Genomic DNA, 16840 nt, shown 5'->3' with positions numbered 1-16840 from the left:
ATATAGATTTTTAAAAAAATATTTTTATTTATTTCTAGGAGAGAGAGAGACAGCGTGAGCAGGGGAGGGTCAGAGAGAGAGGGAGTCACAGACTGAAACAGGCTCCAGGCTCTGAGCTGGCAGTCAGCACAGAGCCCGACATGGGGCTTGAACCCACGAACCGCGAGATCATGACCTAAGCGAAAGTTGGACGCTCAACCAACTAAGCCACCCAGGCGCCCCTAGATTTTCTTTTAAATGCCTTTATTTGAGCCTTTATACTTCTCTCTCTCTCTTTTTTTTTTTTAATGCTTATTTATTTTTGAGAGAGAGAGTGAGCAAGCACAGCGGTGAAGGGAGAGAGAGAGGGAGACAGAATCTGAAGTGGGCTCCAGGCTCCAGCTGTCAGCTCTGAGCCCGATGTGGAGCTTGAACCCACAAACTGTGAGATCATGACTGAACCCAAGTCAAATGCTTAACCAACTGAGCCACCTAGGCACCCTTGAGCCTTCATACTTTCTGAATTTTTACAGTAACCTCCCAAAAAAGGTCTCACTTTCTCTTATCTTCCCTACCCCCTACTTTTTCTACACTGCTGCCAGAATTATCTGGCAAAATGAAAACTGATCATGTCTCTTTCTTTCTTAAGTCTATTTATTTATTTTGAGAGAGAGAGAGAGATACAGCATGAATGGGGGAGGGGCAGAAGGAGAGAGAGAGTCTGAAGCAGGCTCTGCACTATCCGCACAGAGCCCGACATGGGGCTCAAACCCTCGAACCATGAGATCATAACCTGAGCTAAAACTAAGAGTCAGATGCTGAACCAACTGAGCCACGAAGGAACCCCTGATCATGTCAATTTCTTAATCAAAGGATCAGAGATAGTGTCACCTGGAATGGCACAAATCAACATGTGTTTCTGATGTGATATATTAAGAACACAGTGTTACTTTCATGGTATTTTTGCCCAAAATGAAACCTGAATTTAATCATGAGGAAACATTAGACAAACCCACACTAAGAGACCTTCTCATTTAACTGGTCTGTGTTCTTCAAATATGAAGGTCATGAAAGACCCACAAGCATTAGTAACTTTTTCAGATTTTTTTTTTTAAGAGCGTTTAAAGAAGCTTGTCAATTCAGTGCAACACATAGTCTTGAATGTTGTTTTGCTAAAGAAGATTATTGGGACAAGTGGTAAAATTGAAAAGGGGTTAGTAAATAATAGTATTATGCCAAAGTTAATATCCTGATTTCTATAATTTTACTATCGTAATGTAAATGAATGTTCTTTTTAGGAAATACACAGTAAAGTTATTTAGGGGTAAAGGCAACATGTTTACAGTTTATTCTCCTGCAGTTCAGAAAATTTCTATCTGTTCATGTGTACATAAATTATTTTAACAAATATGGTAGGGCGTTAACATTTAGGAAATCTAGATGAAGGGTAAATGGGATCTTTTTACTATTTGTGCAACTTTTCTGTTGTCAGAATAAATTGAAACATATAAATATATGTCAACAAAAGCAATCCTTCAGGTACTTCCATAGCTTTCAGGTTAATTTTAAGTATAGTGTAGTGTCCCAGGGCCTTCAGTGTTTGGCCGCTGCCCACTTCTCTATGCTCATCTTCCAGCACATCTCTGCCCAAACCCTCAGCTGACTTCTTGCTTCTTCATGCTGTTTTATCTATCCTAGAAGTGCCTGCGGTACTCCACGATGCTAACTCATCATTCTTTAAACCAGTGATTCTGAACCAGGGGTGAATTTGTCCCCCAGAGGATATATGTCAAAGTGTGAAGACATGTTTGGTGTCAAAACTGGAGGGTTACTACTGACTGCTGGTGGGTAGAGGAAAGGGATGCTGCTAAACACTCTTCAGTGCAGGCCAGCCCCCTACAACAGGGAACTTTCTTTGAGAACCCTTGTTCCAAATATACCTTGAGAGCCATTGAGCCATTTCTCAGAAGTCCTTCTGACCATCCCCAGTCTGATTTAGAGCTCCATCTTCTGTGTTCCTCCAGTAACTTTTGCTTTTTCTCTTCCTCAGCACTTACTTCATGGGGACTAGTTTTCATTAGGCTTATTGGTGTATAGATAGCACTCAGTAAATGTTTATTAAATGCATACTGTGTAAATTATTTTACAGTAAGGTTTTTGGCTAAACTTTTTAAAGGTTTTGTTTTGTTTTTGAGAGAGAGAGGGAGAGAGTAAGCGAATGAGCAGAGCAGAGGAGGGTCAGAGAGTGAGGGGGACAGAGGATCCAAAGCAGGACCCATGCTAACAACAGTTAGCCCAATGTGGCACTTGAACTCATGAAGTCGTTACATAAGACTTCTCATGGCAAGGCCCTTGCTTGCCACTCGAGCCTTGTATCTAGTCACTCCCTCCTTTGGATCCTTCAGGTCAACCTTTTTTTGAACACTTAAGAGTTCCCTGAGCCGATCATATGCCCTCTTACTTCTGGGCTTTTTTTCTTTTTTTTCAATGTTTTATTTATTTCTTTTTTTTTTTTTTTTTTTAATGTTTTATTTATTTCTAGGAGAGAGAGAGAGACAGCGTGAGCAAGGGAGGGTCAGAGTGAGAGGGAGTCACAGACTGAAACAGGCTCCAGGCTCTGAGCTGGCAGTCAGCACAGAGCCCAACGCGGGGCTCGAACCCACGAACCGCGAGATCATGACCCAAGCGAAAGTCGGACGCTTAACCGACTAAGCCACCCAGGCGCCCCTGTTTTATTTATTTCTGAGAGAGACACACAGCGTGAGGAGGGGAGGGTCAGAGAGAGATGGAGACACAGAATCTGAAACAGGCTCCAGGCTCTGAGCTAGCTGTCAGCACAGAGCCTGATGTGGGTGATGTGGGGCTCGAACCCACGAACCGTGAGATCATGACCTGAGCTGAAGTCGGACGCTTAATTGACTGAGCCACCCAGGTGTCCCACTTCTGGGCTTTTGAGTGTGCTGTTTCATGTGCCTAAAGCCCTATTGCTAATGCCCTACCCTGCCCCCATGCCACCTAGCTACTCTTGTTTGTCCTGTTGGTGACACTTACTCCTGTAAAACTTCTCAAAATCACCCTCTCCTTTCAGCCTGGGTTAGGTATCCATGTCTTTTGCCCTCATAATGCCCTGTCAAGCACGAACCACTTCTTTTTTTTTTTTTTTTAGTTTTTAAAGTTTGTTTATTTTGAGAGAGAGAGGGAGGGAGGGAGAGAGAAAGAGAAGGAGAGGGGCAGAGGGAGAGGGAGAGAGAGAATCCCAAGCAGGCTCCACACTATCAGCACAGAGCCCAACACAGACGAACTCACAGACTGTGATATCATGACCTGAGCCGAAACCGAGAGTTGGACACTTAACTGTCTGAGCCACCCAGGCGCCCCTATCACTTCATATTTTAAATGTATGCTTATGTAATATCTTCTACCATTAGAATTAAGTTTCTTGAGTCAGATTTCTTAACCCCAAATGACTGGCACGTAGTAGGCTTTCAATGAATAATTGTTGGACAAATGAATGGATCTTGGCCATGAGTTCCAAGTTGGCACATACTTGTAGGCTTCTTCTGAACTGGTCCCTTTTTCCTCTTGCTCCTTCCAGGACCTGGGTTTCAGTGATGAGACATGGGGTATGATGTAACCCGTTTCCAGGGGGATGTTGACGAAGACCTTATCTGTCCTATTTGCAGTGGTGTCTTGGAGGAGCCTGTCCAGGTGAGTCGGTCTGGTGGCAGGTTTGGTGGGGCAATAGATGAGAGTAGAGCTAATAGAAAATGTTCATAGGTAATGGGACCAGTGGGAANCCGGCAACACACACATACAGAATAGAGGTTTGGTGCAGAGGAGCAGTGGCAGCTGCAAAAGGAATAGGGCCTTTCAGAGTCTGTCTAGAGGTGGATGCTACAGAAGTCCAGTGCTTCAGATTTTCTTCTGAGGTCACTCTGAGATTTATTCTACTGTAAAATGGTCACCTGTTTTCTGTCTTCTGACAGTAGTTTAGGAACTTCCCTCTGCAGGGGCTCTGACTAGGTTCCATGTTCCTTACTGATGGTAAACTTCTGGACTCTCCTAATAAGTTCTCTCTGTATTTTGATGATGTAGTGTTTCAATTAATCAGCCAGTCTGCCTGCAACCCTTTTCATCCTGCCTACTATCTAACAAATAGGGAGTGGGGAACTGTATGTACTGTCCTATTTTCTTGAGATTTACTGGAAAAATCAATTAAAACTTTTTTTTTAATTTTTTAAATGTTTGTTTATTTTTGAGAGAGAGATAAAGTGCAAGCGGGGAAGGGGCAGGCAGAGAGGGAGACAGAATCCGAAGTAGACTCCAGGCTCTGAACTGTCAGCACAGAGTCTGACATAGTGCTCGAACTCACAAACCGCGAGATCATGACTTGAGCTGAAGTCAGTCGCTTAAGGACTGAGTCATGTAGGCACCCCTTAATTTTTTTTCAACGTTTATGCATTTTGGAGAGAGAGAGGGAGAGAGTGAGCAGGAGAGGGGCAGAGAGAAGGAGACACAGAATCCGAAGCAGGCTCCAGGCTGCATAGAATCTGATGCAGGGCTCAAAGTCACAGACCCTGAGATCATGACCTGACCCGAAAGTCAGATGCTTAACCAACTGAGCCACCCAGGTGCCCCATGGAAAAAACAATTAAAGAATTTTTTTTTTTTTAATTTTTAAATTTACATCCAAGTTACATATAGTGCTGGAATAACCAATTTTTGATGCAGCCGCATACTCTGCATTTTGATATGAAAGCTGCCACCTTCAATAGGTCATTTCTCTACAAGCTTTTTCAGACTAGTATCAGTTTTATCTTTCTAGGGCAAATATGAGGAGAAACTCATGATTAACAGGCAAATATAGTAAGTGAGATGAAGGCTTACCAGTAGCATTCACGGGACATCATCATGCATGGTCCTTATTGCTTGTCCTCTGTAAATAACCAGTTAATCCTCTGGCAGTCCTGGCTGGCTAGACATAATCCTATTTTCCAAACCAGGACACTAATCAGTGAGATCTCACGGCCCTTCCTCCACTCACTGCTTTTACAGCTCCCGGGGGCTCCTCTTGATCCTTTGAATTTATTCTTACTCCAGTTTTCAACCACTCAAAGGAGCACACATGCCTGAGCTGACTGAAAATCAGACTGCATTCCAATGGCAGCCAGCCCTCAACCTATCCCCTGTCTGGGCCTTTGCAGCCTCCTGCCAATAGAACCAATTGGGTGGGTGTGGATCAAGCTGTCCTGGTGGTGTCAAGAGGTCATGGGATGTGTCACTTCCTTCCCTTCCCCTGGCAGGGCCTTGTCTGTTTTTTCGCACTATCATTTGAGGTGAGTCACATGTGGAGAAGTCAGTGTTGGTTCACGACAAGATAAGTCAGGAGCTGCCCCCCACCTCCACCTTCTGACGAGTAGGCCAGGGAGACCTCAGGATGCCCGGTTACCAGACACACACCCAAGGGTAGAAGGCACCTGCTAGAAATACTGATTTTCCTACGTCATGTTTATTTGATTTTTGAATAGGTAATAAGTTCATATGGTTCAGAAATCAAAACAATAGAAAGAGGTATACCATGAGAACTCTTACTCCATCCTTCTTCCAGCCCATGTAATCTCTCCACAGTTAACTCTTATTATTAGTTCATTTGCCCAACTTCTTACACAGAGTGTAGCACATTCTGTATGTTTCTAGAGGAGTGGCAGAATTGGATAGAATGGTCATGAAAGAAGTGACAGTTGGGCTGAAATCTGAATGATAGGGGATGTTCATGCTAGGATTTAGAGGAAGAGTATTTCGGGCAAAGAGGAGCAGCGAAACCAGAGATGCTGAGGCAGGAGTGAGGTGGGTATAGACAAAGAACAGAAAGGAGGCCAGACTGGCCTAAACACAGCTCTGGGAGCATGGTGTGAGGTGAAGAGAGGTCAGAGGCACAGGGCCAGATCAAGCAGAATTTTATAGGCCCTGAGTAGGAGTTTGGACTTATTTTAAGTACAAAGGGAAGCCATTGTAAAGTTTAAACAGAGGAGTGATATGATCTAGTTTGCATCTTTAAGTGATCACTGTGGCTGATGAATATAGAATGAATTATAAAGGGGTGAGGTAGAAGTAGGGAGACCAGTTAGAAGACATATTTAATAATAGAGGTGAGAGATGATAGCTTGAACTGGGTTAGTGGCAGGACAGATGGGGAAAAGTGGAAAAATGCAGGATTTTGGGGGGGGGGGGCGGAGATAGGATCTGTAAAGATTTTGAAAAGAATCAAATATATCTTTGAAAAATAAAAATCCAGTGATAGTTGCGTTCATGACATTGTGAATGACTCCTTCCCTTATGAAGCCTTTTCTTTGTTTCCGTCTTCGTGCCTGTGTGTGCACCTTGGACACAGAACCATCTTGTATTGTAAGCACCTAGCAGAGTGTTTGGGAAATAGCACACCATTCGTTCATCAGCAACTACTAAGTGCCTAGTGTATATTTGTCCAATGCCAGAGGCCAGGTACTGTCTTCCCAGAGAGCCAGGGAACCCTTTCACTTTGAGGGATTAAACTTTAGAGGTTATCTGAGTTATCCAAGAAGTAAGCTGAAATACAATCTTTATGAAATTGAAAAAAATGTGATTCTGTGAGAAAATGACCCTGTTTGGGAGGATAGGCCTTGGCATTGGGATTCAGGGCAATGCCTCAGGTCAGCCCTCATAAAATAGGAACTTGGGCCCACATAGAGAGGACTCATAACTTCTCACCAGGAGTTGCAGGCGCCTGTTTTGTTTTACTTTCTTACATTGCATTTTTGCCAGCAAATCTCTTCCCTATGTCCTCTCTACTCATCCTTCAAGACTCATATCAAATTCTGGCCTCCATAAATACCTGCCCTGATTTGCCTAGCCTAGAAAGATCTCACCCTCCTCTGGATTTCTTTGGCAGTTATCGTGCATGCAATCCAGTTGGCAATTAATAATCGACTGCCTTGTGTCATCTCTCCTATTGTCCTGGCATGTTATTTATACCTCTTATTGTTACATAACTTTTTACTTGTTTGTCTTGTGTCACAATCCATTTGGAATCTTGAGCACAGGAAACCTATCTGAAGCCTGTCCCTACATAATGTCTTGCCCATAGTGCATCTGTCCTTCCCTGTGACCCCAGGGACCTCTGGCCCTAGAAGCTGCTCAGAGGCTTGAGTAGCTTTGCAGAGTTATCATATTCAGGCTCTTAGCTCCAGCTAATTCTCTTGTGCCCCTTTTGCCCTGCTCTCCCTTCTAGGCACCTCATTGTGAGCATGCTTTCTGCAATGCCTGCATCACCCAGTGGTTTTCTCAGCAGCAGACGTGTCCAGTGGACCGTAGCGTTGTGACGGTCGCCCACCTGCGCCCAGTACCTCGGATCATGCGGAACATGTTGTCAAAGCTGCAGATTGCCTGCGACAACGCTGTGTTTGGCTGTAGTGCTGTTGTCCGGCTTGACAACCTCATGTCTCACCTCAGCGACTGTGAGCACAACCCCAAACGGCCTGTGACCTGTGAACAGGGCTGCGGGTGAGATTACTTCCCTTCCTCTGCCCCACACAGATAAGGGCCTTCCTGTTTATAACCCCCCCTCACCCCCACCCCCTGTTCCCGGATCCCCTGCTCACCAGCCAAGGAGGTCTCCTGTGCATGTACACAAGGAGTGTCCTTGGCCTCCCTGGCTCTCTGCCCCAAGATCTCACTTTTGTGCTGCTTTTCCAACTATGATCTTTCTGCTCTTGCTTTAAGGAAAGACATGAGGCAGGAGTTCCCAATCTGTGTGCTAACACTAAGGATTGATTTCCTTTATTCTTCCCTTTCAGCCCAGTACTACTTTCCCTTTGTCACATTGACTGCTTTAATTTCTAGTCTTCTCATATTTCCCCTTGCCCTGTTATTTTTCTTTCTTTGGGGTGTGAAATAGTTGATTAAATGCCGAGAGCTAGGGCTGTGAATCTAGGGCTTCTCAGAAGGAATGAGTGCACAGGTAGAATCCGTAGGAGGAAAGGAGAGCCATGTGACAGGTGAAACACTGTCTTAGAAAGGGAAAGAGGCCCAGAGAAGGCAGATAGTAAAGGGTTGTGGGGGGAGCTGTGGAGAAGGAAATGAAGGGAATAAGTAAGAGGGAGGCCTGAATGTTAGAAATCTGGGGTAGGAGAAAACCCTCTCAGCAGTTTTGTGCCTTTGCCCACATGTCCCATTGAGTGCCCCTGTTCTGCTTATTTCCCACCCTGTGTGGCAGCCTGGAGATGCCCAAAGATGAGCTGCCAAACCACAATTGCATTAAGCACCTGCGCTCGGTGGTACAGCAGCAACAGACACGCATCGCAGAGCTGGAGAAGACCTCAGCTGAGCACAAACACCAGCTGGCGGAGCAGGTAGGGCCCAAAGAACGTAGAGGAGAACCTGTCCTTAATAAGCAGATGAGTGTGTGTAACAGGTGTGTAACTATGTATAACTACAGGCGTGTATCTGTGTATATGTGCAGAGAGCCATGGGTGAGAAGCATCAGTGTGCACATGCAGCTCGGTGCCTGTGCTTGTGTGTCTGGGTGAGTGGATACTCTGCCTGTGGCTTGGTAGGGAATCAGATTGGAGCTCTTCTCCCTTTCTTTCATTCCGTCAATGTCATTCATTCACCTAACATTCATCAAATGCCTTCTCTAAGAAGCTGCTCGGCTGAGCACTAGGGATACAGCTGTGAATGAGACAGTTATATCCCTGTCTTCCTGAAGTGTATAGGTCTCGTTTTCCCTCAGATCTCTCAGTTGCCCTCATTCTCAGACTAACTTCTGTCTTTCATCTGTTGTCTGCCCTAACCATCATCTGTGGTTCTCCTTCCCTCCAACAGAAGCGAGATATCCAGCTGCTAAAGGCATACATGCGTGCAATCCGCAGTGTCAACCCCAACCTTCAGAACCTGGAGGAGACAATTGAATACAATGAGATCCTAGAGTGAGTGTCACTCAGGATATGGAGTCACTTACTCCCCGTCCTGGCACTGATCCCTGAAAGGAGGAAATGCTGGGGATGGCAGAAGGGGGTGGGGGTGGGTAATAAAAGGGCTGGGCTGGGGCTACCGCTTTTCAGATGTTGGGATGAAGGAAAGGGACAGAGGAGAAGAGGGTAACTTTCAACCCTACTATAGGATCTCTTACTCTTTTGGGTGGATGGAAGGGAAAGCTTACCCAAGAATGCAGTTCATCCAGACTTAGGTGAATACCCACATGTACAGAGCCCTGTATTAAAGGCCATGGAGTGCTAGGAGGGCCAAAAAGAAATAGACATTGTCCCTGTTGTCAGGTAGCTTNTGTAAAATCAGCATAAACAAGCGAAGTCTAAAATCCCTTTCAGTGCTAGAATCGTCTGCAATTCATAGACTAAATTCGTAAGTGTGAATCAATATATATAGTGTAAACAGCGCTTGTGGGACACAGTCTAGAGGAATAATCGCTTTATCTGATAAACACTTGTTGAGCACTTAGTATGTGCTAGGCACTGTGTGTGTTTAGCATTGGTATTTTTAAGAAAAATGACAGAAATTCTGCACTTTTGAGTTTCATGTGGTGACTCACATAGGACCAACTAGGGAAGGGTTTGGAGTTTCTGAACCAGTGATGGAAAAAGGAAGATGGAAGATTAGGGTTAAGCTGAGCGCCAAGTGGGGTGGTCATTGCTTTTAGGAGAAAAAGCTAATGCAAAGAAGGGGCATGAGCTGGAATGACCACCTTCAACCCCCTCCACACAGGTGGGTGAACTCCCTGCAGCCGGCAAGAGTGACCCGCTGGGGAGGGATGATCTCGACCCCAGATGCCGTACTCCAGGCTGTTATCAAGCGCTCCCTGGTGGAGAGTGGCTGTCCTGCCTCTATTGTCAACGAGCTGATTGAAAATGCCCATGAGCGTAGCTGGCCCCAGGGTCTGGCCACACTAGAGACAAGACAGATGAACCGGCGCTACTATGAGAACTACGTGGCCAAGCGCATCCCTGGCAAGCAGGCTGTTGTCGTGATGGCCTGTGAGAACCAGCATATGGGTGACGACATGGTGCAGGAGCCAGGGCTTGTCATGATATTTGCGCATGGCGTGGAAGAGATATAGGAGATCTCGACGGGCCAGCAGGAAGAGATGGCAATCAGAAAGCCCATCGCTCCAGCATCTGGTCCCTGAGTTCTCCCTACTATCCATAGTACCGTGACTTACACACGGGCCACACGTTTCCCTGCTCTTCAGGCACTGAAGGGCCCCGGGGCGCTTTGCTCAGCCTTTCAGGTGGGAAACCCAGATTCCTTCCTTCTACGTAATTTCTTCCCCTAAGATGTCTGTAAATTTTCAGTCAGTTTGGGAAAGTCCTCACCTCTATATCTGTTTTCCTGCCTAGGGTCCCTGGTTCTAGATATTTTTAGAAAGCACAAAGAATTTTCTCTAGAGGATCAGGGTGGAGTGAGGAATATCTAATCATTCCCCCTCCTCCAAAACCAGGGAGTCAGAGCAGGCAGGCCTGTTGACACGGAGCAGCACTTAGAGGGCAGCTCTGGGGAGCAGACATCCTGAAGAAATGGTAGGGGTGGAATCAAAACCCTAGAAATAAATAATGAGGCCAGTAACTGGCCCTTAGAGAAAGACTGGACCTCTGTGCCAAGCAATAACCTGTCTAGCCCACCTTACAGGTGCAGGCTGCTGCTGGTTCTGCAGGTGTGCAGGTTAGGATGCTGAAAACTTCCAGATGAGCTCTTCTTTCCTACATTTTCTCATAATTAGGGAACGACAGGGTTGGAGGAAGGGGATTAGTCTATTGAGGTGGATGTGTTCAGCAAGAAGCAGCTGCCTGGCTTTTGCTGAAATCAAGTAGGCACTGCCTCTGGCATGGGCCATAATAGTTCCATAGACCCCTCTCTAGCCCTGTGATTGTAACTAGTTATTTTGATAATTCCATTTGGCCATTGTTNTTTTGGAAATCTAATTTATTTACTTTTTTTTTTTTTTTTTTAAGAAAGGAAAAAGAAAAAAAAATTAACAAAGTTTAAAACTTTCTTTTGATATTCCTATTGTGGGGATTCTGGATAGGGTGGGATGGGACAGGGATGGGATCTGTTTTATATTTTTCTTTTTCAGGACAACCTTTGGCTTTAATATAGGAAGGGCCCAAGGGAGTCCTTGGCTGAACTTATGTCTGCCCCAACCCTCCATGACCCCATCTGAGATGAGGCGCTTCCTTTGTTATTTCTGTGATGGATGTGACAGTCCAACATCGATGCCTGTACCCTCTGGAGAACTTTGCTCCAGTCCTTCCAAGGGTCTCCTTGTAAAACTCTGTATTTAGAGTATTAATTTTGAAGACATTGCCACCCCCAACCCCCAGTTTCCTTGGAGATACATAGTTGGGTTCTAAGCTTCACCAGGCAAGATGGGAGAGACATGATATCTCTGTGTCTCTGAGTACAGGCTGTGCTTTGTTTTACCTATGCCCTCTGAGAACTTCAGCTCCGTTTTAGGCTACCCAGGCATTCCTTGACCCCTAGCTAGGGGGGCTGGTAGAGCTAGAGAAGGGGCGGGATAGAGAGTGTGATTATTCTAATATACCGGTGGGAGTGGGGCTGAAGAGATATGGCCACATAACAGTTTCTTCTCTCTTTGGAGTTTTATTCCGGGCCACCTTGCTTGCTGTAGGTCTGGGGAGTTGGGTCATGGCTCCACTGGGAATGGGGTGGAGGGATACAGCTTGAAGGGAGTAGGGAACAGTCCTATGTTCCAGCTCCAGGACATTGTGCTCAGGAATTTGAAAACGCTGCTATACTTAGTCCGGTTACTACATTTCTTCCACTCCCCTCTGACCCTGCCTGCCTTACCGAGGCCCATACTCTCCTGTCGTCACCCTCGGACAGAGCCAGGAAGCTCAGTTAAGGCTTCCCTCCCCTTTGCACTAGTGTCTCTGCGGGTTGCTGGTTGTGTTATATGTGCTGTTCCATGGTGTTGACTGCACTAATAATAAACCTTTTACTCAACTCTCAATTCTTAATTCAACATCACTCCCCTTCTTGTGATGCTTTCTCCTCTGCTTTGCCCGTTCTCTCATCTTGATTCCCCTTATTTCTTGCTTTATAATCTACCTTTGTCATAGAACTAACCTCTGTTTTGGGAGGATGCCTGTCTGGGAGTGTGCACTTCACTTATTGCTCTGTGTGCGCTCCTCCCACCTTCCCTCCTGTCTCCTGTTCTGTAGAAGCCAACATGTTCTCTCCAGAGATCTGAACTGTGGTTTTCTTCCCAGGGTTTGCCTTTGACCAAATTCCATGTCTTCCCTAAGCGTTCCTGGGATCTTAGGACAGTTTCTACAGAAGATATGCGTGCATCCTTCTCCACTGTCCCACAGGCTTCTTTGCTTTGGAATCTGGGATGCCATCGCAGTCAGGGAGGCCTCCACTGCCCAATGTCTCCTAACCAGGGAAGTAAATATGAGGAAAGGAACCTGGAATGACGGCACCTGCTGTGGTTGTAGAATCTTGATAAACCCTTTCACGGGGATTTGCTGCCACCTTCTCCCTGCCATGAGAAAAAGAAAATCTTTGCCCCCAGTAGTATATTTGCAATTTGTTGAGCATTTATGATGCACCTCATGTAAATCTGCTAGTACTCTAGATTCTCTGGTGTGGATAAAAAGCAAAAGGGCATGAGGACATTCCTGTGCTCACTGAATCTATTACACTTTCATGCGCGCAAGGTCTGATTATAAAACACTGGTGAACACATCGTATATATATATATGGTGTCTAGTGATACCAGGGAATGAATGCTCTTTTTTTTTCCTGAAGCTCGTTCAGAATTACTCTCAGAACCTGTTCCTCATTCTTGTCAATGTCACAAATGGTGCCAAATCTTTCTTTTCGGGTGTTTTGGTTTTTGGAAACAATATTCATTGAATATCTATTCTGCAAGGAACTCAGGTGGGGATGGGTGTCATGTAGCACAATGGTACCGACTTTCAAAGAACGCATTCCATAATGAAGAGAAGTATATAGGACATAATAAATGTGGTAAGTAGATCTACAAGCAATATGTGAGCAGAGGGAAGATAAAGGCACCGATTCTACTGGGTACCAAGAAACGTTTAGGAGAAGTGGTATTTGTTCTAGGTCAGAGGTTGACAAACTAAAGCTTGCATCCTGCTGCCTGATTTTGTAAAAATGTTTTACTGGAACACAGCCATGCCCATTTGCTTATGTATTGTCTGTGGCTGCTTTTAGATTCCAACAGCAGAGCTGAGTAGTTGCCATGAAACTATGACCCACAAAGCCTAAAACATTTGCTACTTGGCCCTATAGAAAGTTTGCCAGCCCATTGTAGACTTTTAAGGTCAGGAGAATGGGTGGGGAAATACAGAGAGTTGGTTTTGATTTTTCACTTCAGTATGTTAATTTGAAGAATCGGAACATTTTCTTACATTGCCAACATAACATGCTTAAAATTAACCGTCTGTATTCACATTTCCCCAACTGTCTCAAGAAAAGTACTTTTAGAGCTAATATTTGTCCAGCCCTGGGTCCAATCCAGGAGCCTTGTATTACACCAGGTTAGGTGTCTTTTTCTTAATCTAGATTCCTGCAAGTCTTTTTTTGTAACACTGATTTGTTGAAGAGATTGGGCCAGTTGTCCTGGAGAGAGTGGCCTTTTGGATTTGATTGATTGCTTCTTCGTGGTGCCCTTTAACTTTCTCTACCCTGTTTTTGCTAAACAGAATTTTATCTAGAGCCTGAGAGATTCAAGTCAAACAGTTCTGAGGACAGAAAACATCACAAGAGACATGTTGTATGTTGTGTAACATCAGGAGATAGGCCCAGTTGTCCCACCATTAGCCTGACTCTTCATGGTATAGTTGTATGGTTGGGAGGTGTTTTTAAAGGTTGGCAGCTTTAAAAGCTTCTCAGGTGCCCTGAGAAGGGGGCAGCTGGCCAGGCAGCTCAGGTGGGTTGCTGCTGTACAGCAACGGGGGCCCCATATTGCCAAATCTTACTGCTTCTCAAGAACCATTGGACATCCTAGTGTTTATTCTAAGTACCACAGACTTTAAATGTTGGCTCTATTAAAAAATATGTGGGGAAAAAAAAAAAACAGGGTCTGCCAGTTTGCAACCTCTGCTTTAGGTTGAGATCGTAGCGTGAATAAAAAGTTATGGTGAAGGCTATATTGAAGAAGGAAGACACTCGTGCAATCCAGAGCATAGAGTTTGTCGAAGGAAATGGTGGAAGATGAGACTAGAAACAATTTGAGGCCAATTCTTGGGAGGCTTTGAATACATGGCAGGGAATTTGGTCTTTAATTTTTCAGGTAAGTTTTTGACAAGAGGAGTTAACTTCCAACTCATGATTCTGGTGGCCATGGGAAGACAGTGAAAACTTGGTGACAGTACTAAATTAGCTTTGCAGTAACTCATGCAAGAGAATGAGAGCTTGAAAGAGGAGGAAAGAGGATGAGACACAGGGAAGAAGGTTGACAAGCCGTAGTAACTGACTAGATTCACTCAGCCAACACTTAGGGCATACCTGTCATGTGCCACACATGACATGTATTTGAGATATACAATTAATTGAGAAACAAGTCCTTAAAGGAATTTGCAGTTTAGTAGGCCACGTACACTTGAACAAGTAAAAGGAAATATAGAATAATATATTGCTAATAAGGACTCAGTACAATGGGATGAGGAGGAGGAAAGGGGTCAACTACCTACTACCAATGGTGAGATGGTTCACAGAAGAATCACTTGAGGGTGGGGGGGCACCGGTCTAACTCATGATATTTGGCTCAGGTCATGATCTTGTCATGAGATCGAGCCCTGTGTCCGGCTCTGCACTGAACATGGAGCCTGCTTAAGATTCTCTAGGGGCGCCTGGGTGGCTCCGTTGGTTAAGTGTCCCAATCTTGATTTTGGCTCAGGTCATGATCTCATGGTTCATGAGTTCGAGCCCAGCATCGAGTCTGCTTGGGATTCTCTCTCTCTGCCCCTCCCTCCTCTCTCTCAAATAAACATTAAAAAAAAAAAAGTTCTCTCTGTGCCTCTCCCCCACTTATTCTTTCTCAAACATTTTTAAAAATGACCTTGAAAAAAATCGTTTAAAAGAAGAATCACTGGAACTGAGCTCTGGACAAGATCAGATACTGGCAGTGAGGAAAGAGGGTTGAACGTTTATTGTGAGTTGGCATTATTGTATCAAACATCTCATCATCCCAAGTTTTTATCAAAAGGCACTTATTGCCATCTCCATTTTCTATGGAATGGACAAAATTCCTTTAGCTAATGATGAGAACTGGGATTTGAACCAAGAAAGTCAGAGCTTGAGTTCCTAACTACTGCACATAGGGTCACGTAACCAAAGATGAGTCACAGGTAAAGACAGGTTTCTCATCTGTGAGAATGAGAGGGTCATTATTAACCTGAATAGGGAGGAGGAGAGGATGAGCAGGTTTCAAGGGTAAAGTAATGATCTCAGGTGGGGAACATTGGGTTGAAGATACTATCACATAAAGGTTTTTAGCCAATAAATGGAAACATGGATGTGGGGTTTAAAAGCATGAAGTGGATTTGGGAGTTACCAGCCCAAAGGTGATGAAGAAATTCTAGGAATGAATGCAAACACCAAAAGGTCAGGAGGAAGGCTAAGAATGGGACTGTGGGGGGAATTCCAGAAGTAATCTGGAAAATAGATACATGACAAAATTGGCTACTGCTGCAGCTTTTTAAAAAAATAATTTCGGGGTTGCCTGGATGGCTCAGTCAGTTAAATGTCTGACTTTGGCTCAGATCGTGATCTCACAATTCATGGGTTTGAGGGGCCCCTGGGTGGCTCAGTTGGTTAAGCATCCGACTTCTGCTCAGGTCATGATCTCACAATTCATGGGTTTGAGGGGCCCCTGGGTGGCTCAGTTGGTTAAGCATCCGACTTCTGCTCAGGTCATGATCTCACAATTCATGGGTTTGAGGGGCCCCTGGGTGGCTCAGTTGGTTAAGCATCCGACTTCTGCTCAGGTCATGATCTCACAATTCATGGGTTTGAGCCCCATGTCAGGCTCTGTGCGGACTGCCAGCTCAGAGCCTGGAGCCTGTTTCAGATTCTGTATCTCCCTCTCTCTCTGACTCTCCCCTGCTCTGGCTCTCTCTCTCTCTCCTCTCTCCTCTCTCTCTCAGTAATAAATAAAACATTTTAAAAATTTTAAGAAAAAAATAATTTTGAAAGAATTTTTTTGTATTATAATAATAGGATTATGCTGTATGTGTTTTGAGTACACTTGACAATCATTTAAATGTGGCTCATAAACTAGCTGTGAAGGAGTTCCAGAAATGTTTTGTGCAATGACAGCATTCCATAGCACATAAAAGCAATTATGGATAAGATCTCATAATTTGTCACGATAAGTTTAGTATAGGAAGGCATTAGCTACTTGGTTATAAGTGAAGGAACTTCATGAGAGGAGATAATTAGTTGTCAACAGAGATGTTCAGCCTGATTAAATTGGGAGTATCTTGCTGAGAAGAAAAAGGATTTTTTAGAAATGTCAGATTTAGGCAGGGTGTGTAGATCATAAGAGCATGTTTCTGTTTTTGTTTTAAACATCAAATTTTAGGGGCGCCTGGGTGCCTCAGTCAGTTGAGCCTCTGACTTCAACTCAGGTCATGATCTCGTGGTCCATGAGTTTAAGCCCAGTGTCAGGCTCTGTGCTGATGGCAGACTGAGGCCTGCTTCTGATTCTGTGTCTCCCTCTCTCTGCCCCTCCCCCACTTGTACTCTGTCTCAAAAATCAACATTAAAAAAGTAAACAAAATTTATTACTATCACAATATTGGGGCACCTGGGTGGCCCA

The 16840-nt window shown here is 44.7% G+C and overlaps 1 protein-coding gene across 2 annotated transcripts in view; it reads left to right on the top strand.

The window, feature by feature from the left end:
- Nucleotides 1-10934, top strand: part of RNF41 (ring finger protein 41) — a 28499-nt gene extending 17565 nt beyond the window's left edge. For both annotated transcript variants that reach the window (XM_077757486.1, XM_077757484.1), the window contains 5 exons: nucleotides 3575-3687; nucleotides 7247-7518; nucleotides 8231-8366; nucleotides 8839-8942; nucleotides 9736-10934. In XM_077757486.1, the coding sequence (XP_077613612.1) occupies nucleotides 3598-3687; nucleotides 7247-7518; nucleotides 8231-8366; nucleotides 8839-8942; nucleotides 9736-10087 (954 nt within the window). In that variant the 5' untranslated portion in view covers nucleotides 3575-3597 and the 3' untranslated portion in view covers nucleotides 10088-10934. The remainder of the gene's footprint in view (nucleotides 1-3574; nucleotides 3688-7246; nucleotides 7519-8230; nucleotides 8367-8838; nucleotides 8943-9735) is intronic.
- Nucleotides 10935-16840: the final 5906 nt, after the last annotated feature.

Source organism: Crocuta crocuta, unplaced genomic scaffold (assembly GCF_008692635.1).
Source record: "Crocuta crocuta isolate KB4526 unplaced genomic scaffold, BGI_CrCroc_1.0 scaffold549, whole genome shotgun sequence".
NCBI lineage: Eukaryota > Metazoa > Chordata > Mammalia > Carnivora > Hyaenidae > Crocuta > Crocuta crocuta.
This window is presented reverse-complemented; position numbering and strand designations above follow the sequence as displayed.